General features: G+C 43.2%; 1 protein-coding gene across 3 annotated transcripts; it reads right to left on the reverse strand.

Annotated features, from left to right (window-relative positions):
- Positions 1 to 1,363: 1,363 nt before the first annotated feature.
- hgfa (hepatocyte growth factor a) lies at positions 1,364 to 21,945 on the reverse strand. 3 transcript variants are annotated; one of them, XM_084039270.1, is made up of 18 exons: positions 21,753 to 21,945; positions 17,738 to 17,897; positions 17,505 to 17,617; positions 16,743 to 16,857; positions 13,345 to 13,487; positions 13,067 to 13,187; positions 12,772 to 12,890; positions 10,371 to 10,542; positions 10,111 to 10,262; positions 9,379 to 9,472; positions 7,502 to 7,641; positions 5,983 to 6,015; positions 5,659 to 5,767; positions 5,484 to 5,558; positions 4,376 to 4,513; positions 4,181 to 4,287; positions 3,945 to 4,078; positions 1,364 to 3,848 (listed from the first exon to the last, which is right to left on the reverse strand). In XM_084039270.1, the coding sequence occupies exons 1-18, from the start codon at positions 21,814 to 21,816 to the stop codon at positions 3,672 to 3,674; spliced, it is 2,166 nt and encodes a 721-aa protein (XP_083895396.1). In that variant the 5' UTR covers positions 21,817 to 21,945; the 3' UTR covers positions 1,364 to 3,671. The 3 variants fall into 3 exon arrangements, with proteins under 3 accessions (XP_083895396.1, XP_083895395.1, XP_083895394.1); XM_084039269.1 differs by having other exon boundaries at positions 10,111 to 10,244; positions 17,738 to 18,016; positions 21,753 to 21,814; XM_084039268.1 differs by having other exon boundaries at positions 17,738 to 18,016; positions 21,753 to 21,814.

Below are 21,945 nucleotides of genomic sequence, written 5' to 3' on the forward strand. Positions count from 1 at the left end.
ATGTGCTAATAGAGAATACCAGCAGAAAGGATTTTTGGATACATGAGTACAATTTAAAGCCCTACAGCACTGTGACATAAATCACAGCTCCACGGATCATTTAAGGTTACCATCGGATATGATAGAGGTTATCGCTTTTATATAGTCTTGGGCTCGCTGTGAGTTTCAGACCAGGAGGAGGTTAGGGCGCTCCTCCAAGATTTCCTTGCAGGGAAGGCCAGTGGGGACGTCTATAAAAGTGCAGCTTCAAAAAGTCCAAACATGACCCGATATCTGCTCCGCTCGGTATCAGCTTTTATGACTGCAAACAGGGCAGAGGCATCGAGTTCCTTTACATCCCTTTACTGCAGCGAAGAGACGCTAAGATAATTGGTCACCCGGGAAAAAAAAAAGCTGAGATCAGAAGGCAAAACAGCTCGGTCAGCAGCGTGGAAGTGGCCCACCGGCTAAAATACTGACCTGTCGGAATGTAACGCCATGATAGATAGGTAAATTACATCCCCACATGACAGTGTGCACTTTTTGCGTTGCGATTTAAACCGCAAATGTAAATCATCCACAAACCTTTTAAATCGATTTAGCTGAGGGATTGATATCATGAGTTTTTTCTCTATATCGAGGCTACTTATATTTTAGTATTGCTATTTTTTACTTCACTCCATTTCAGGGGCAAATATCACACATTTTCTTTTATTTCTCTATAGTTATTGAACAACAATAGTTACTTGTTGCTTTTCAGCTTATAAATGACTTATATTGTGACCATTTGGAAGGGCTCGACTCCTACGAACTACGCTATTTAACTGTATTAAATAACAACTTACACAACATAAAACGTAAGAATAACACACACCAGAGCCAGTTTTTTCTGCAGAACAAGCTTTTTAGATTTTGCAGTACTTTTCTTTTTTTTATAATACTTCTGTACTTTTAGTCAAGTAGAATTTGGAACACATTCTTTACATTTTGTATTGTTTCTTTTAATAAAACAATCTGAGTACTTCTTGCACCACCGGTTACCACATTTTGTTTTTTCAAAGTAAGTCTTTCATTCGGGGCATTAAGCAATCTCACATTGAGCAACCAAGATGTCTCATTGCTGCTGAAAGCTTCTCCAGAAGTTCAGCTGTATCTCACTGACGTATGAGACGTCCACATTTGTAAGACATCTTATTATTCATCACCTTGGCTGGTTATATTGATGACCTCGTTTGCTTTCAGCCACTTAAGAATATTCATCATGCACTAGAATCTGTTGCTCTGAGCGATAGAGGAAGTAAACTGCCAAAGCAGGGCGAGTGTGCTTCCGGCATATTCCCTTAAACATATCAAACACAGGGAAAACGCTGAATATAATGTCAAGTTGTTTATTAAAATAGGAATAATACAAAGGCTACACAATTTAGAAAAAGGCCACAGATATAAAACAACTCACTAACACAAAATAGCAGCTGTTATATTTAAAGTTTACAGTTTACAAACATATGAACAGAATGATCGTGAAGTAGAAATACTCAAGTAGGATATTTACAAAAAAATTACAAAGTGTCATTTACAGAATGCACTGGGCTATATACATCAAGGTAAATTAAATAACAGTTACAACGCCGCGAGAGCACAGCTGACAATCAATTTACAATAAAATAATATGATCCGCCACATGAACATGTGTGATATTTGGTTTTTCGCCTGGATGTCGGTTGCTTTTCCACGAAGCTTTCTTCATTTCCATTTCAGAGAACTTGCTTTCAACCTGTGCGAGGCTATAAAGGGATTATGGTCTGAGTTATCATTTCATTGTATGCAGTTACGGTCTTTGAAGTCAACCACTGACAAAAAGACTCAAAGCCGAAAGGCCCCTATATATTACGGATTGTTCCTTTAGTGCAGTGTACCGTTTTCCATGTGATATTAAAGCTGAGAATAGAATACATTGTTGAACTTTTGCATAGTTTCATAGTTTCCACACAAATATGAGAAAGTAAGTAACTGAGTTGAGAATCATGAGTCATTTTTGTTATAATTTAGGGCATTTAGGGCATCAGATCAGGCGAGAGCACACATTTAATGTTTCTTTTTTCTGGTCTAACTAACTAGCAAGTGGCCATGTATCAACAGATAATGTCCTCATTTACCATCACCTGCATTGGTTCACTTATTTGTATTAATTAGTGGATAAAAATGTCTTGTATTTCAATTTAATGCCTATGTATCGATTTTTCGTGCTTTTATTGTGGAAAGTACATCATTATGATATACACTTCTTCACACATTACAACGTTTTGTGTTGGCATACTGTAACCTGGCACGCCGTATGTTTGTGTAGCGATTAACTGCTGGTCAACCCCGTTATTCTGGGTGTCATAATTACTCTACAAAATATCACACCAAAATTCTTTTCAGATGATGTCTTCTGCTTATTAAAAAAAAAAACAATTAAATAAATATACATAACTACTTACAAGCTACCAGTCTCCTTAAATATCGAACACAATCAGAGGCATGAAGAAGCCAATCTGACATAACTCAGTGGACCAAACATACTACAGATCTATAAGACCTATAATATCTTACAGCACAGAAGAAACAATTCATTCGCAGTTATGTACATAAAAAACAGAAGAAGTAGAAAATATCCTACCGACCACACACAGCCCACCAGGGGCCAAAGTTCCCTCCAAAACCGGAGACCGAATAACCATGTTATATTTGGCATGGCTCTTCTCTCTCTTATGCTACAAATAATAGCGCAAGATTTTTGGAACAGCTCGCTCGGTCCTACTTAGACCTTCTCACGGGGGAGAACCGTTACAGCTAACTGGGGAAAAGGTAGTCCAGCTACTGCACACAATTAACACTGCATGGTTTGCCAAGGCTGCTGCAGGAAGCTTTTCAAGCAGCAATAGTGGATTTTATATACTAAACTAAAGGTATGTCTGAAGCCAAATTTGAACCCCTGCTGGACTTAGAGGCTCTAATCACTATTTTTTGGAGTCTGTATGACTAAATGTATAGTTTCTAACAAGCTTTTCCTCCCTTTTGGTATCGCCACATGCTTTTCTTTGGGGGGATTATTTCTTTGGCATTTTGGCCGTGATATGTAGGTATCCTAAAATGCACGACCAGTTTAGTGTATTTGTTGACATTCAGGAACACCGCAATCATCCCCCAACATCATTTCAGTTGGAGGTAATAGTCCCAGTCGCAGGAGAGTACCTCCATGTGGTCAGCTCCAGATTAACTGCTTTCTGTCCGTATTCAAGTATATTCCAGGAAGATAAGTGTCATTCCCATCGTCTTTGGTCGCATGGCTTCAGAAATTCTGAACATGTCAAAAAATATAATTAGCATGTCGTCCAGGTGCCCGAGACTTTGGTTGTAAGAATTATATTAAGGCAAACAACCGGGACGTCTTCGTTTTGCAAAGTGGAAGAACATTTCCAGAATCCATTTCCTTTATCCGGTCCTTCACTAATGTCATCTCCGTAAAAATGACAAATTCAGCCAGAAAAATCCCAAAAGGACCACTTTTTCCAGCAGATTTCCCTCATTTCTCCACTGTGGTCCGAGCCGGCGAGGTCCTGGAATGTGTTGGCCCCAAAGCCGCCCCTCCTCTCTCGCATGGCTGTGGTAAAGTCGTGCAAAAGGGGGTTGATTTTCACACCGCACCATCAGTTCCTCTCCAAACTGGGGTAATGTTTGAAAACCTTGTATATCCACTCGGAGTAAAAGGCCACGTTAACAAAAAGCGCCGGCTGCGACGAGGCACATTTTGTCCTTTGGATGCTCACGCCGATGATGACTTTGCGCTCGTGCTCCTGGCAGACCAACGGACCGCCATTATCTTTCTGCAAGACAGGTAGAGGATGACACATCACGCTGACAAAGGCATTGATAGATGCTACGTTATTTGAGTGAAACGACCCTTTAAATAATGTTCTTACATCACATACGCCTTCTCCTCTCTTGCCGCCGGCGCATATCCTGCTTTCCCCGGCGTCCCCTTTGATTTGGGAGCACATGTCATTGTTGACCATGGGCATGGTCAACGCGTTCAGTGCCTCATCGTATCCCGTGTCTGAACAGAGGAGCACATTTTAATTGTTAGATGTTACACATTTTGTTTGAATGGTGGTTCAAATGCAAGGCGGCATGGCTTGTGGGTGAAAGGAAGCAGTACTTTTGGTTTCCCCCCATCCGTACATGGTGCAGTTGGTGCCCTCGGTGATGTGACACTCTTTAACTGGAAGATGAATAGTGGAGGCGCCTTCGGACACCGGGGCTGGACTGGAAGAAACATACAATAGTAGGTTATTTGATTTCTTTTAGTAGGATGTTAAATGAGTGGGAACTCAGTGAGTAGTTGAGGACTTACTCTTCGAGTTTCAGCATAACAAGGTTGGATCCTTCGGGGCCACAGATCAGGCGAGAGATGCGTAGTCTCGGGTGACTCGAGGATTCGTTGAGGTGGCGCAGACCAACCTGCACGCTGTAATCCTTGAGGTCTGGAACGCTGATGACCACAAGGACCAGGATGTAAGTTGTAAACCTACGGCATCGCTACTTATAGGGCGGGCAACTGGGAAGCTTCAAACTTTTGACAGAAAGCCTGAAAGAGGTGAGCATTTCGGAGGCAGGGGTGACCTAATGAAAGATGTTGCATTATGGGAAAGGTAGGATCCAGTGTTATTGGAGCTTGATTCATACTAGAGGCTTCTTTGGACCCATTTTAAAAAGACAAACCACTTGAAAATAATAAAGAAACGTGTATTTCTTGTGGATAAGTGGCTGGATAAATTATGCTTTTATGCATAAGTTATTGAAATCCTCATAATAAATGCTTTTCCCCCCCTCTCATCTGGTTGACAAACGTATGTGTGCAACGCTTCATACATGCTAGCCTTTCATATTAGATTCACTGTTAATACAGTGGACACAATGAACAGAATGCGAACACTCAGGGTCCCTCGTGTGGCTCAAATGTGTACTGCAGATCTACATGTTGAATAAAAGACTACGTAAGAGGTTCTGCAAATAATTTGGAGTCCAGGATAACATCTTGATTACAGAGTTTAAAAATAATAAATCACTTATGTTGTTCCTTTTTGCAAAATGACAGAAATATGAGCAAGACACAAAGCAAATGCCTCAAACCATGTTTTGTCATGACACACAATACATCAGCTGAAAGCTACTGATGTACACCATATGCAAAAGACACAGAACGGCACATAACTACAGAGATAGGGACATTTTCTTCAGAGCCACTACTTCAGATGAGGAGATACCACATGTATATACGTCTGGCTCTGACATAGACAACTGCAGAAGTTAAACAGATCTGCAGACCAAATCATTCTGTTCCATATCTCAGGTCAGGCCTCCACACTTTAAACTGAATTAAATAAAAAGAGGAGAAAAGGAAGAAAGGAGCGATAGAGCAAATAGAATAGGTTCATGTTTGTCGGACAAGAGATTATTACCAGGAGGTGAAGCACTGTTGGTCCGTCAAAACCCAGTCTTCTCTGATCAACGAGCCCCCGCACAAATGAACCTTTCTAAAAAAAATAATTAAGAAGACGATTTCGCCGTTACGTTGGGTATAAAAGCATTAATACCGATTTTTTTGGTAAAAACACAGATGTAAAAATGACTTACTCTCTTTGGATGCTGACAACCCAGCTGCCATCTATACCTCGCACTTGGTGTCCGCCGACAATTCTGGTGTTTATATGCACAAAGCATGATATCTTAGGCCCATTTAGAGCTAGACGAGAAGACATTTTTATGCTGCATGTTAGACGGCCGTATTATATACACTTCAATGGGAAAATGTTTCGTAAGAACTTCAAAAGGCAACCGTGAAATATGATTTGTTTAGCCAGGTACATGACAACAGATGGATTTGATATAAAGAGTTTAGATTAGAGATAAGAGGGAAAAAAGGCTGGCAGAAGACAGATGAGCAAAAGCGATACTCACTGTTTGGTTGAGGAGCCACTGTAGCCGATTCACCTGATAGAAGTGAAGAAAAGCACAACGGAGAGAATTCAACCCACAGCAGCAGGAAATCATTTATTCCACTGACCATACACACAAAGCATGAAACCTCACTGAAAAAGACACTCTATTGAGACTTTTCTCTGAACGTGAACCAATGTTGGGCCGCTTTAACAGTCTGCAACCGCAGCCAATACTTTTGCTCAAGACCTCAACAACTCCATGGAAGATATGTTTTACATTATGAAATTATTCTGCAGCCGTTAAAACAGCCGGCTGCTCCAGAGTGTGTTGTTTCCAATAAAAGAATGGCAGCGGAGACCTGCATCTGTTTGATGTTTCTTCTTGTGGTTCGCTGCCAATTGGATGAAACCATGCAACAGATTGCACAAGCCACCGGCCAAGTTTTATGAAATAAAGTTATGAGATTTTAGTTGAAGTCAACAAGGGTTGAAAAGCTAAACCACTCGATTGATGGTTGCACTTTTCTCATACAGCAACACTTTCTTCTTGTGTATACTTTGAAATAACTTCCTTTTCCCCCCCCAGCTGGCATCCAAGCGGCATTGTTCACATACTTGCTGATGTACTTAGTGTTTAAGAGCCAGGGGCATTGGCCAAGTCGTCCCAGGATGGAATATCTCGCGTGAGAACTTTTGTGCAACGTATGGATGACTCAACATGTCATTTAAGGAGAAGATTGAGCAACAACAGCTTCCTGCCATTGTCATCATTGAATCAGAGCCTGCTGTTGACCTTACTTCACATGCTTATATACGTTCTCTTAGTATTCATGATGTTGTTGCATGTTGCAAACAAGTGGTCTCAATTTCTGAGAAGAAACACGCCTGCGGCGCGCAGCAACACATGTGGTAGTTGTCATCTGCATATATATTTAAAAGCAAATACATCACGAGCAAAGTGATGAAGAGTTGCAGTTGCAAATGTGTTTGTGCAATTTCCCAATTCACTTGTACCAATACTTTCCCACTTTATCATTATTTCCCCCCTTCACTTTGACACCAAGCCTCCAGCTCTAACTTCAGCCATTTTTGCACAAATTAACAAATTGCTTTTGAACTTTTTCTGAATGACGGTCGAACCTTAGTTCTTACCTTCGAACCTTAGAAGGATTAGTTCAGAATTTTGGGACGTTTTTTGCTTCCTCGCAGATAATTAGATGAGATGACTGACAAGCTACACACTTTTATAGGGTCACTATAAGCCAAGGGGTCCTTGGCCTGAACAATGTTGAAGACCTCCGTTTTAAACGGTAAAGTCCAGCTAACAGCACCTCTAAAGCTTAAAAAAAAGTGTAAAAACGCTACATGTGGTTTTACAGGTGTTTTCAGTCTTTGTGCTAAGCTAGGCTAATAGAGAGTGGCATTGATGTTGTCCAACGGTAGGAAAGCAAATCATATCAAACCACTCCACTGAGGGTCTGACGTATCACAGATGCGATCTGCTGTTATCGACTGTGACAATGTTATTTAGCACTCACAGTGCTTCAGCTTGCAGTAGTCCCAGGCCAGACGGTTATTTGGATTGGTGTAGCACCAGGGGCCGTGTTTGTCCCGGTCCGGGTTCCGGCAGTAGTTCCTCTCCAGCCCTACGTGGGATTCTGTAGAGTGAGAATCCCCACTGTAAGACACACAAATACAGATTCTCATGTTCCATTTGTTATTTTGCACACAGTGTAACAGTGCTAACACAGGAGCACATCTCATTAAGCTTCACACGCACTCTGAAAACACACGAGCATGCAGTTTTTAGTTTGTCGTAGCCACTGCATGTACTACACAAACAGTGCAAGTAACCATGCCTGGAAAGTCTGCATAGAGCCCCGTAGAAGGAAACGCAGGGTTTTTGTGAAGAGTACTCCTGGGAGTATGAAAGTATGCACTCTAAGCATTCAGTGGGGCTCAGACCAGCAGGAGCCAGATCCTCCAAGGAAACCTTTCGGTTGTGCTCCCGATTTGTAGGAATTCGCATTTAATTGTGTGTCTTCTGTTCCAATTATTTCCCAAAAAAACGTGAATGTAATCTCCTCAGACGTCCAAAATATCGCTGAAAAGTAATTACTCGGTAGGAGTTTGGACACACACACTCGCACAAATAACGATAAGCGATGGGCGACAATTTGTCAGGAGGTGAAGATAATTTCACTTCCCAGGAGAATGTTAAACAAGCTGTGGCTCTCGGCAGTTTTTCCTGCGATGACCCTTGACCTTGAGCAGGGTAGACTAGCTGGCTGCGGTCTATGCGAGGGAGCTGATTGGCTTTGATCTACTTTCCTCGGAAAGCACTTCCTGGGGTCAGGGGTCGGCTCTGGAACATGTCCATCTGTCTGTGCCATTTTGGCTTTTAAAATTCCTCTAAATTAAGTAATTCCAACAGCCCGACTTAAGCATGAAGCAACAGCCCTGGAGTGGGCAACCTTTCCGTCAGGATGGGTCACTTGGAGAGCACCCCAGGGTTTCCTCTCGTCAGTTAGATTAATAATAATTGGGCCTGGTATTGACCCCTGAGGAACCCCCTGATTTCCTCTTGCTGTTTGTTTTTTCTCTCTTTATTCACCAGTTAGTGCACACACATATAGACAATATGGAAATAACAGTTACAAAGACAATACCAGCTGATGTTGATTTACAAAATACACAAGGACACAAATGAGGTTCAGAGGACAGAATGTGAAGAAAAGAACACATCACAAAGAATAAAAAACAGTGGTATTAATAATAATAATAATAATAATAATAATAATAATAATAATAATAATAATGATAACTTAATTCTAAACAGGGGGGAAGAAAAGGAGACTTGAAAGAAAAGAATGCAAGAGGCAGGGAAGAAATCGAAATAAACAGCGGGTGTGATGTGTTTTTCCTATTATAAATTATTTCTGTGCCTTCACACAGATGAATAATTATCAAGTGGGAACATTTCATTTCCTACAAATGGCCAACACTAGAAGATACAAACTAAATCAGAAAGGCAGCCTTTTGTAGTTGCTAACAGATAGGCTGGGCTCTTCGCTGGCATGACCTCAAGTTTAAACATGAATCATTCAAAACCACTCAAGCAGAGGCAATAACAATACTGATGTCATATTTCATAGGACCAATTCTGTCTGACTGTTTTATATCTTATAATAAATATTCCTCATGAAAATAAATCCCATGTTACGGAAACATGAAGCTGGTTGTTAGCTTCAGTAATGAAAAACTGATTTAATTTAGTCGATCTCCTGAAGTTGCTGTTTGTTTTTACACTGCTTGGCTTCATTCACATGAAAAGGGATGTTTGTCATCACCGACACTCTTCGACTTAGCTGAAAAGAATGTTGACCTTTCACGAAGAATAAACAACTTTGGTTACCTATTTATGTGATGCGACCAGTCTGCACAGGGAATCTGAGATCGAGTTATGGATAAAGTTCCCCGGTATGTCTCTCCGTTGTCTTCATAACACTCTGAGGAAGAAAGGGGACATTATTATTTCAGACCATCTTGTTATGAAATATTCCCAGCAGAGCGCACATTACTCAGCCAGGCAGTTTTCTCTTCAATGCAATCAGTGAGCGAGCCATACCCAAAGAACTACATATACCATTCACGCGGCTGTCCCTCTCATTGATGCAAACACAGTAACATAATTGAGTTCAGATTTTGGGCTTTTCTCTGTGGTTTGGATGAGTTTAATAAAGTGGCCCCCGTGTAACTGGAGGTGGAAATCTTTAAAGCATGCTATATCTGTCCTTAAGCAGAATCAGAAGAGGGGCTGTAGTAAATACCAGGCTGCTTGCAATTCGACATGGGGAATGACAGAAACCACAATATATATATGTTGTGTTGAGTGGAGAAAATCAACTGCCACTCAGTTAGCTGCAGCAGTTAGCTTAGCTTGGCATAAAGACTGGAAACAGCTGTTGTATCTGGAAACAGTGAACTTTCTCAGTGCTGGTTGTCAGATTTTGTTACAAAGACATTATATCTTGTTATGTTCACCAATTGCACCAATCGCAAAAATAGTTCCTTCCTTTTTTTAAAATTTCTGTTACTGTGAGGATTAAACAAACAAGAAATAACACGTGTGTGTACAGTAATTTACCTATTTTCTGTGTCGCCTCAGCGTCACACCTGGGGATGTGGGTGCAGTTGGCTATCCTCTGATTGGGGTCTGTAGTGAAGCACCATGGGTAATCTGCGCCATCAGGGTTGCGGCAGTAGTTCTCGCGGAGGTCTCTATGGCACACACACAAACTACAATTTAAATGATGGTGCTGATTTACTTTATGTTTCACGCTCATCACATTACTTTTTTGCCATTCTGATCGTCAAACGCACAAAAAATAACCAAACATGACTCACTTGCATTTGAAGGTCTGGGGGAGAAAGGAGTGGTTATGGGGCAACTGGGAGTCCCAGCGCTGACACGTCACACCCTCTGGAGTGACGTTCATCGTGCCCCGGTAATCCGTGCCCTTTCCCTGCACACAGGAGGTCGTTACGTTGACATCTGTGTACTCGCTTGAGTCAGAATCTAGCAAAAAAAAGAGAAAAAGACACAGAAATTGGAATTGTGAGTGTAAGCATGAGAAAGACGTTTGCTAAGGAGGGCGAGACGTAGGAGGGAGGGAGAGAGATATTAATCCGCGGAAGAATGTGTCATGTTTAACCGGGAGACGGATGATCAAAAACAGTAGCACTCCCTCCCCTTGTTTCAACTGCGATAGGAAACTTTCTATGTATTCATAACACCGGTGCCCTACATTCTTGCACGTAGGGGAATCCGCAAGTGATTAGGTTGCAGCTATTTAACTCGCTGACGACACACAATGTCACATGTTGTTGGAAGAAAAACCCTAATCGTATTCATGAATGCATCTCTGCCTCCACTTTGAAATCCAGTTTCTGAATTTGTTTACTGCAGCCCGACCAAAGATATCACATCCAACCCCGGCCTGGCGGAGGCAACTTTATCCACCGGAAAACTATTCCAAACATCTTTCGGTGGAATTCTGCTTTTGTGCGGAGCGGGGATAGTGTACATGGGAAGCGACTTCTCCCCTCTGGATTCTCTGTCTCTGTTTCTTTAGCCTTTGACAAATGAGATGGGAGAAGATGGAGGAGTAAAGGGAATGTTTTGAGGAAGAAACGAGAAGGCGGATGGAATAGAGGGATTCTTTGGCTTGATGTAATGCATGCCAGTGTCTGTGTGCACTGCATAGTACAGGTCAATGGTTTTTATCTTTCTGAGGGCAGGCATTGAGGGATGCGCACATCTGGACAAATGCAGATCCCCCACCTCCGCTGTAAATCATAACACGCAACTGTAAAGTACATGTGTGTATGTGTCTAACAGAGACAGGGATGCTCTGTGTGGTTGTGGGTGTGGGGGATATTTCATTGTGCTTTAAAAAATAAAAATTAATCAATTCTCTAAAAGGTGTAACCTCTTTTTCTTTTCCCTCTGTCTTTTGTAAGACATATGAAGGCAAAAGTTATCTAAACAGCAAATCTGTCAGATTTCCATATGTGATATGACTCAAGAGAGGTTATGTTGTTAATCCCCTCAATATGTCGAAAAAAAATGTTTCCATATGGTACCATATCAAATACAGGGCTGCAATTCATGATATTTTTAAATGGGGATTCATCTTTATTATATTTATTACTTTTGTTTAAAACAAATTGCGATATTGCAAAGTTTTGACTATGGTGGTAGAAAGTGGTTTCTATCATGTCAATCAAAAATCTTTCATACATTTTCAATTGGATCAAGATCGAGCCGTAATAAATCCTTCACATCATTTTCATAGGCTACCAATTTAACCATCCGGTGGCCCTTTGTGTGGTTTAGGGTTAGCATCTGCGTTCATTATGTTCCTTTGCTCCACGTACACATCCCGATGTTTAATAGCCTCTATTATAACAGTCCCTTGTCATCTTTGAGTGGTCTCAGTAAAACACGTCTGACTCTCTGAAGTCAGGCCCCCTCCCCCTTTACAAACAACCTTTTTGCTTTTCCTTGTTGAGGTGGACGGGTTGGAAGCCAAGCACCACATGAAACACCCAGACAGGCAAAAAAACGCTTTACTAGACCCTGTGAGAGGAGAATTCTCACTCGTTCACCGCAACCACCAAAGTCCTGCAAGTAACAAACCCCCTGCCGTCCTCAAACCAATAGTTAGTTATACCCAACCGCAGTCTGTCTGTCCAAAAACCAAGAGATCCTTGATGCTGTGTTCACTTCTGAATCTTATAATGGATTCCTAGCTGTGTTATTCTTACTGTTCTAAGGTTGTTAGGGTACTAGCGCCTAGCAACAGAGTCGACTAGAATGACCCCCTCGCGGTTGCATGCCTACCAGTCATGTTGGACGTGGGACGGACAGGAGGTCATGGTGACCTTGATTCTTGACCACCCAAATTTGAGAAATACATCCTGGAGTCCAGGAGGACATTTGTGCCATATTGAGGAAATTGCCTCCAGGCGTTCTTGAGACATCATGAGAATGGGACGGACGCAAGGTCACAGTAAACTTGACCTTTGACCCCCAGGTGTTCCTGAGGTATCACGTTCATGAGAATGGACCGGACGGATGGACGGGAAACACACAAAAACACAATGCCCCCGGACCACGGACATTGCCGGTGTGGAAGCATTAAAATCAGTAAAGCAATAACTTGATCTTCAGTTGATTTGTTCAACACGTTGTCCACAAAACTCAAACTCAAACTTGAAGCATGTACAGTGTTTAGGGCCTTACCACACACAGTGATGTTGCAGTACTCCCATGGAGTTTTGGGATCCATGGTGTAGCACCAGGGACGGAGACGATTATCTGGGTTACGACAGTAGTTGTCCTTTAAATCTTTATGCCGATACCTGAGAGAGGAGACAGAGAGGACACGGGGAGGGGGAGGAAAAATTTGGAGGGAGAGAAGTAAGTCATAACAAGATGAGGTCTACCTCTCCTGAGCATTGGGGCCAGTTATTTAAGCATCTGTCATGGGTGTGTGCAGCAGGACGGTTAGTTCGTTATTATCAGCTTTGCGGCTTACTTTTTGGGCTGGAAGTGGTGTTTGTGGGGCCTTGGTGAATCCCACCTCTGGCACTCCTTGCCACTCTCTGTATGGTCCTGTTTGCCCCGATAATCTTCCCCATTACACGTCATACAGACGTCTGTCAAAAAAAAAGAAAACATTTATCTAAACTTTTTTCTACATCAAGAAGGAAATGATTTGCAGAAACACTGTTAAAATGTTAAGACACCCCCCTGGAAAAGGTACATGATATCTTAGTACTAACATAAATCTGAGATATTTTGGCCGGATCTCACCCTCTGAGCACTGTGGTATGCCACACTCCTCGGCTCGTACGTTGGGGTCCGTGGTATAGCACCACGGACCACCAGGATCCTTGTTGGGATTTCGACAGAAGTTCTCCCTCAGGTCTTGTGTTGGGTACCTATCAGGATAAAACCTACGAGGGAGTAGACAGACATTATTAAAAGTGTTAACTGATACTGTAAGCTGTGTAAATACATTTGCAGGGAGTACTTGCACACATGGCTGCTCCAGTGGCGTATACAGCACCGTACCTGTCTGCTAGTGCTCTCTAGTAACAAACCAAACAAAAGGCAATTACTTAAATACTAGAGTCCGTAGTGTGACCAGGTTGCATTTCAAACCCTAGAATAACCAGTCACATGAATCTTATGCAAAGTAAGTCATCAATACCTCTTCGGGTTTGCACCTTTTGCATGATTGCCTTACCGATTCCTACCATACATCCCGGCTCCCTCATGTGTGAAGCAGCCAGCCTCTGTCACAGCACAGTAACCACCAACAGCACGGAACAACGCTACGAACCACTTGGAGCAGACCAAGCAGGGTCTTTTGCTGGCAGCCTTTGAACACGTTTAAACCTAATCCGTCTCTGTCATCGGGCGACCTCGCGTCAGCGTGAACAAGCGACTGTAAAGACCGTAAAGGAAAAAGAACCTGGCTTGTCCAAACATATGGGATGTAACAATGAGGAGCGGCCCGGGACCCCCATACTAAATGAACAGGGTGTGAAATTTGTCTTCTGTCAGGGGCAGGCTGATGAAAAGCTGGCATGTCAGCACCACCTGATCCATGGCGAGCACATTCCCCCCTCCCGCCGAGGGAGACGGAGAGGAAGACGGGAGCAACAGTTGTGGTCGTGGAAGTAAAAGATTTAAACGAACGACTGAAGTGACGGAGTTAAGTGCTTAAAAAGGGGGGAAAGTGAGCATAATGGAGTGAGCAAAAAAAAAAAAGGCGAGAGTTTGGTGGTTAATTGGGGATGTTAAAAAGAAACAACATGTGCAGGAAAGAGGAGAAAAAAAGGAAAAGATAAAGAACCTGTCCAACCTCCCTTCAGCAGCTTGTCTGAACACACTACCCCGGACCCCATGACTCTTTTCTTGGGGGAGTCTGCTCGCCTCTCCCCTCCGTGCCCTGGGGCTTACGCAAGGCTTCTACGCTAATGCACAACATCATTCAACCCCGAACCAGTAGAAATCTCAGGCAAAGAGAGAAAGGGGGAGAGGGAGGGTGCTAGAGACCGTCAGACCACGCCGCCAAAAAACGCGTTAAGTCTAACAGCAGCATTTCACTCATGCGTGTAACAACAAAAAAACAGTTGTTTTCCTTTGTTGAAGCGGTCTGCTGTGTGACTCATGAGCTTGATAGGTTGCTATCATAACACTATATTCTAAATTCACAAATGGGATTACAACACCTTGTTAAAAAAAAGAGGTTGCATCTGGTGAGAGTCCGTAAAAAAAAAAAAAAAGGGCCGCTGCATGGGAGCAAGTTAGCTATAATGATGTTGCACTAACAGATGTTAGCCAGTTATTCATCTCCGTGCCAAAGTCTGTTCCCACCGGAGCGCAGACACACATGCTTCGCTCTCCGGGCCCCGGCTGAACTTGGCTAGATTTCGTCTATGACTTGAGGATGAAATCTAGACCTGAAGTAACTGCTGCGAAATGTCGAGTAACATGCACCTGGAACAAAGGTAGTCATGCTCCGATTGCTACGGCATCCACAGGAATGAACTGTTCGGGTCAGACAATGGAGAAAGAGAGCATTTCGAGACATGAATAATGTTTTTTGGATGCAGGGTGTGACGGCGGATGCTTTAAAAATGCTCAACTGTCCAGAAAGGAAAAGTTTGAAATCGTGGGAAATGCACTAATTTACGTTCTTGCTAAGCATTAGATAAGAATCTCAATAGCACTCCCATTATTGTCTGTTGAATATGGAGCTACAACCAGCTAGCTTAACATAGCATAAAAACTGGAAAAAGCTAGCCTTGTTGTGTCCAAAGGTTTCCAAATATCTGCTTACTTGCAGCTCTTATGCTCACAAATTAACTAGTTAGCACTGGACGAGCCATCCTAGCTGTATTCCTGTGTTTCCAGTCTTCCTGCTAAGCTAAGCTAAGCTAACTGGCTAATGGTCGTCTAACTGCAAAAAGCTGCGTGTTTCTGAAGTGAGACGCGGAGAAAAAACATAATAAAAGAATGTTCCTCTGGGAGTAAATAAATGATTCCAATGTGAGCTATTGTTATTAATATTAAGAGAAATGTTCCATTCCTTTCTCTATGCTTGGCCAGGCACGAATACTTCCAGAGCCTCGGTTGAAAGCCTAAATATAGACAACAGGTGGAAGTCCCATTCCTGGAAGGGAACCTCCTGAGAAATCACCCCTGGCCCACGGCGACTGGTCAAGCGTGAAAATAATAGCTACCTGAAGCTCAAATGTTGCGTGGTTCATTATGGTGGTAATTCTCAAACAGCGGGACAGTCCCATGTTAGGTAACCCCACAGTGGCACTAAATCTCTCTTAAGCAAAGGCCCCTCTTTGACCCTTTGAAAGTTGAAAGTTGCTGACAAGCCGGGGCGATGTTACATTCGCCATCTGGGACGAGGACTGGAGCTGTTTGTCAAATAAACAATGACAGAGGACTCCTTGTGTGAAGGGCTGCTCCTGGTCAGGGAATGGCGGGATATGGGGGGTAAAAGATGGGGATTGACACGTTAATGTTCGACTCTGAGGGGAAATCACTGAACTTGTATTTTCTTGCAGTGCGTCTGCGCTCAGCTGGACATCAGACAAAAACATGACTTCAGTCTATAAAATTCTGCGCTTTCTGTCCGTCTACCTACCTTCAGTCTTCTCCTGTCTCAAACCTAAAAAAAAACTGTGTAACTAACAAGCCCCACTAATGAGATGCTGGCACCGAACCCTCGTCACATATTCGCTGATCTGTAGCCAAGGGGAAAAAAACAACGTCGGGAATACACCTGCACCGGCGGAATAACAACCTCTACGGAGAGGACATCCCTCCATGTGCTGAGAGAAATCTGACTAATCGTTCATCCGCCTCCGCCTTCCCTTAACCCCCAGAGGTGCAAGGGGGATGATGAGCATCTATAAATCAGCTGCCGAGGCCTGTTCAATATCAGACACAGAGGAAGAAAGAAGGAGCATCCGCGGGGAAGGCCGCGGCGGCCTAAAGATTAGAGGAGCCGACTTTTGAAGGCCACTGGTTCAAATTTATAGAAATCTGCGAACGATTAACACCTTCAATTCCTCATCATTAAGCGTGCATTGCACTCTGAAGGTAACATTGAAACGTTTGTAGCCCCCGTTCCCCAAATACTTGCGTGCTTTCCCTGTAAAAAGAAAAAACAGAGGACTTACGTGTGTTCATTGATGTTGTTATCTGACCAAGCTTGGCAAGTGATGTTTGACCTCGTCCAAGACCTCCTCCCTCTGTAGTTGTCCTTGGTGCCGACGATGCACTCCCTTATATAATCTAAGCGAGAGCAAAAGCACACAAACCATTGAAAATCATCCATATATGTTCTCACTCCTACGAGCCGTCTCTGTGTACGCCTCGCGTGCCAGTTTATACACCGTTTAGTCAATTAAAAGTGTGATTTGCGTGCGCTGCTGTGACCACCTGGAATACATTTTCCCATGTATGGTCAATAAGACTTTTTTTTTTCTTTAAAGGCGAACGTTTTAGTATGTCCCAGCTCGTGTGTTATTCCCAAAACAGACAACTCCCTGAAGTTCATTAAATGTCACCAGCGGGAGTTTCCGTAAATTTCGCAGTAAAATCTAAAGTGCTAGATTCCGTAGTCCCACAGCAGACCAGTACCAACTGTAAACAATGATTTTTTCTTGTTGTTTACAGTCCACTTATGTCTGCTGCATGTTTATGCCTGCGACTCTCCCCGCTGGACTGATTAAACAGCGGGGGGCTGTGGAGGCCTGGTTGCTTTTTATTGTGTCAACAAGGGAAACTAAAGGCGGCTGACGCAAGACGCGTAACCTGCAATCACCGATGAAAAATTTGCCTTCATAAACTCCTCTGCACCTGAATGTTCTCGTGAGAAAAAAAAACGACCGCGTGCGTGGACTGAACTTTGAGAGGCTTCGAATGTGACCGTGTTTTACCTTTTTTTTCGTACAAAGTAAAGTTGACGTTGGCCTGCTTCTGCACACCGTGGGTGAAGCGGTCGAACGGAAGCAAGTGGCATTTCCTGTTGTGCCGATGAAAGTTGAAAGCCCTGTAATAACACACGGGAAGTGGTTGAGAGATCAGCAAACGATAAACAGGGGGAAATATGTAAATACTGTGTCAACTCAGAAGGAGCGGCGAGGAGGGGGAAACACAGAAAGCAAATGACCTGCAGTTGAAGTTTTTCTTGACCTTCTTGCACTTGCGGGCGCAGTGCTCCTGTGATCGGCTGGTTCGTACCAAAGGGGCCTGAGGACAGTCTGTGCAAACCAGCATGTGACTCTCGTTCTTCTCATACTTCTGTAGCGACTGATGCGTCCTGCCAAAACCTGCGAGGACACACAATATGTTAAACCCGTGTTTGGATACGGCCAATAGGTACGCTGATCGGTGGAAGGGAGCGGCGGCCGGCTGATGCCCGGTCCATCCCATGTGGGAGTGGACGTTCCTGAAAGAACAGGGAAGGGAAACAAACATCTGATGACCCCGTTTTCATGCATGTTGTGCTGGGTTGTCAATGCAGCGATTTCACATGCCGTTCACAACTGTCTATGAAGTCGTCCAATGATGTGAATGAAGTCTTTGGTTTCTGTGGGCTTTTAAGCTGCCAGAAAAAACAATAAAATGAATTACTCAAATTAAAAAATAAAATGTCTGTCAGGACTTTAGAAAGACAGCCGTTCTTAAAAGCTGGATCGTATTGAATACAGGTTTCTTTCATTAGAATACATTTGTTTGGTTTCCTTTATAACAGGGATTGTATAAAGTTGATGGCTTTTTTGCTTGTTGCATGTTTGCTCAAGGGCATTGTTTTTTTTCAGTTACGCTGGTTGACTTCTCTCTTCTTCACGGAATATTTTGTCATACCGCTACAAACATGTATAAACAAGGTGGCGTTTCTCTCTTAAAGCCAGCGGCGAGTTCCTGCTCCACCTGAAGGTTTTTCATCATCACCTGTTCTATTCGATCTGCCTGCGGTTCACTTGATTTCTCACCTTGCAGTTCACTTCATTTCCAAACCAAATATCACTTGATATTTAATGGCGTGTGGTTCAGATAAACAGGTTGGGGGGGTTTCATAGCAGCCAGGTGGCCTTTGCTGCATGTCGCCCCCCCTCCCCCCTCCCCTCCTGACTATATCTATGCAGCTTTCAAGGGGAAATGCAAAATGCACACACATAAAAATCTAAGCCCCCATGTGGAATGTATTTGTCTCCTCAAACATTACTCAGACATCGAGAGACAAGGCCAAACATTGCTGCTGCTGAGACGTTTGGATAAAAAATAACTTGTCATAATCGGAATATTTCCTCATGTTGGTTTGACTATTAAACTACGGGAGGCATGTACCCTGGTTTCAGAGCCTTAGCATGGCGATGGTTAAACGATTATAGTGTCATATATTTAACCGGGTTGGCCAGGGGGTCCATGAAGGCAACCTGCAGATTGCCTACATGCTGCTGGATCGCTGAGAAAACCCTTGAATATATCAATCAAAACCGGCTCCCCAGCACTCCACCTTCAAACCAAGGTGAAGGCGAAGACAGCCAAGAAAACAGAATGATGTCCATCCAACAGGCTAACGTGATCCAGCGCTTCACTCGGAGATTTAATGCGCATGAAGGCATTTCTCATATTTTATTATATACCTCTTCACGGTATTTCCTTCATGTTATTGTAGTTTCAGGCTGAGCAATATATCGTTATGATATCAATGTTGTGATGTCATTTTCTGAACTTAGAAGACCTTTCTAGTTGTTGTATTTGCCTACTTATTCATCATATCTCCATCACTGATGATATTTGATCAAAAATCTCATATTTTTGGAAACACATCAATGGTCATCCCAACAAAACGGCATCGTTGAAATTACAACGAGGAATTTAATTAAAATCTTGTGACTATTTGATTCGATTAAATGGATATCCGTGATTCCTAAAGAATTCCTTGCAGAACTGGCGTGCATGACTCCGTCACAGTCATGAAAGTCCCATTAAAACTCCTGTGGTTTAACTACATGTGACATAGTTCATTCCTTATTCTTTTTCGGCATCAAGGGGAGGGATATTTAATTTTCTAGGGAAAAAAAAAACAGGCGGGCTTTGATGTCACACATCATTTCTGTAAGCTTATTAAGTTTTATTTATAGGATTTGCGTATAATGTTTCAATTATGGGCTTCCAACATGAAAACAAAACAAGAAATGGAAAACTGTGCAAAAAGTTGGGAAAAGGACACATAATTGAACTCTATTTGGTTTGGTTACAGGCCTTTGTTGTGAGCCATTTCTTTGCAAGGAGGACATCAAAAGAGAATTCTATCTCTAAAACATAAAGCACATAAGATCCAAGTGGGTTCAAAAGTAGGGCAAAACCATATTTTAAGCCCAAATCCACTCTGATAGAAATAATTCACTTCTACCTACTGGAAGAAGTTAAGAGCCCATCCTTCAGCAGAGTGGCCGCCCCACTGTAAATGCTCTTTTCCTGAGAGCTACGGCGACATCTTTACATGCATTGTGTGTTTGGTTACCGTAGTTTTCCGTTTGTAATCTGGGGGGCAAGTGCGATATAAATCATGCAGGAAAAAAATCTCATGCTACCGAGTTACAGCAACATGCTGCCAAGATCCGTCACAAGGCGTCGTGTGTGTACTTAGGCTATTGTAAACTGTAGCGTTTAAAGGCTCCTCGTGGTTGTCGAGGTTTTCTTTTGGGGAGGACTTGTTATTAATGTTTGGGCTCCTCTGGACCACATCTGGCACTCATCACAGTGTTGTTCCAGCCCTGATGTCTGGCCAGGCTGCTCAATTAGATTTCACTTTGTCTCTTCCTCTTCTCGCAGCCGGACTCCTGCTATCTCCAAATCCCAAACATTATGCTGAAGTCGGAGATTATAATAAAAAGCGTGCTCAATGGGCGAGTGTGAGCCAGGTGAGGTTTAATGGGAAGAGGCAGCCGTGGCTTACAGGGACGGGTTGGAGTTGAAAAATGCAGATGGGGGGGGGGGGAGGTGAATTGCCGACACTCTGACCTTCCTCGGAGACTTCCGCTAAGGTGCCCTTGAGCAAAGAAAGAAGTGTCAGCTGGATAAGTATTTTAGTCAAAATAAGATGCAAAAGAGTCGGCTACAATCATATGCTGTATACTGGTGAACAACAGGAAAGTAGCAGGTTAAAGGTGTGCGTCTGTCTGGGAATTAAGCAGACATTACATCTGCTTAAGAGGGCGCACAATGTGGAACTGGTCTCCTGCAGCCAGATGTAAACCCCCAGCCCCTCCCTCCCTCCCTCACACACTCTCTCTCTCTCTCTACAGGGACACCCGCACGAAAACCACAGACCAGGGAGCGCATTTTTTACTTTCCCCAAACTCCAGGGAGTCAGAGGTCAGGGTCGGCGCCCCTGGAGGTGGTAACTATTGATGCGGTGCTTTACTCGGTGCCATGTCAGCGGGGCGGATGTAAACCGGGACAGCCTCTGTAACCGCGAGATAATCAGCGGAGCTCGTTTTGGACGCGCGTAAAATGACGGCTGGGCGCGCGTGTGTAAGCGTGTGTGTGTGCGCGCGCGCGTGGGCGCTCCCCCGGGGTGTGCGGCAGGCAACACGTCGCTTCTCAGCTGGCGTCGGTTCAAGTGACAGCAGTTGTCTGTCAGTGAAATGACAACGCGCGTCTTTACTCTGGAGGAGGAAACCGTTCCCCAATAACCAATTATCAATGCACAAAACAATGTGATTGTATATGGATCATGCCGACCTGCCGAGCGATTTGCAACCCTTGCGATTGGCGTCACGTGGTAAACTGAAATAATGGGGACCCCAGGGGTCCAATCATTGGAGCCCTATGACGAAGTTTTCATTCACATGTTGGAAAACAAGTCGTTCTAATGACGAGGAACGAATCAGAGAGAGCGTGTTGAATCAACAATGCAAGACGGGACTTGTGATCAAGATTCATGAAATGCCACACAACAAATATTTAAAGTCCAGAATAGAAAAATTGCAATTTAAAAAATATGTAAAATATTAGCACAAATATTTGTTTTGCCCGTTATTATCATTATAATAACTATCATATAACATTATTTCTCCTGCATTTCCTCACCATAATGCATAGACAATATATAAAAAGTTGCAAGATATCCAACACCTCAGCAGCAGGACAGCTCTCACTCAGTGGCTTACCTGTATTCAATATAGTGACCACAACGCCCACCACAGCTTGATAAATCCACACGTTTGTCCTCATGGTGAGGAGCTTGAAGGCAGGTTAGAATCCGGCTTGACTGAGACTCGGTGCTTGTGTATAAAGTCCAGAGTGGCTGATGTCCAACAGAAGACTTGCCTCCTTCACACTGATGCCACTTTGCTAAGAAAC

The sequence above is a fragment of the Eutrigla gurnardus genome, assembly GCF_963514095.1.
Source record: "Eutrigla gurnardus genome assembly, chromosome: 21".
Lineage (NCBI taxonomy): Eukaryota > Metazoa > Chordata > Actinopteri > Perciformes > Triglidae > Eutrigla > Eutrigla gurnardus.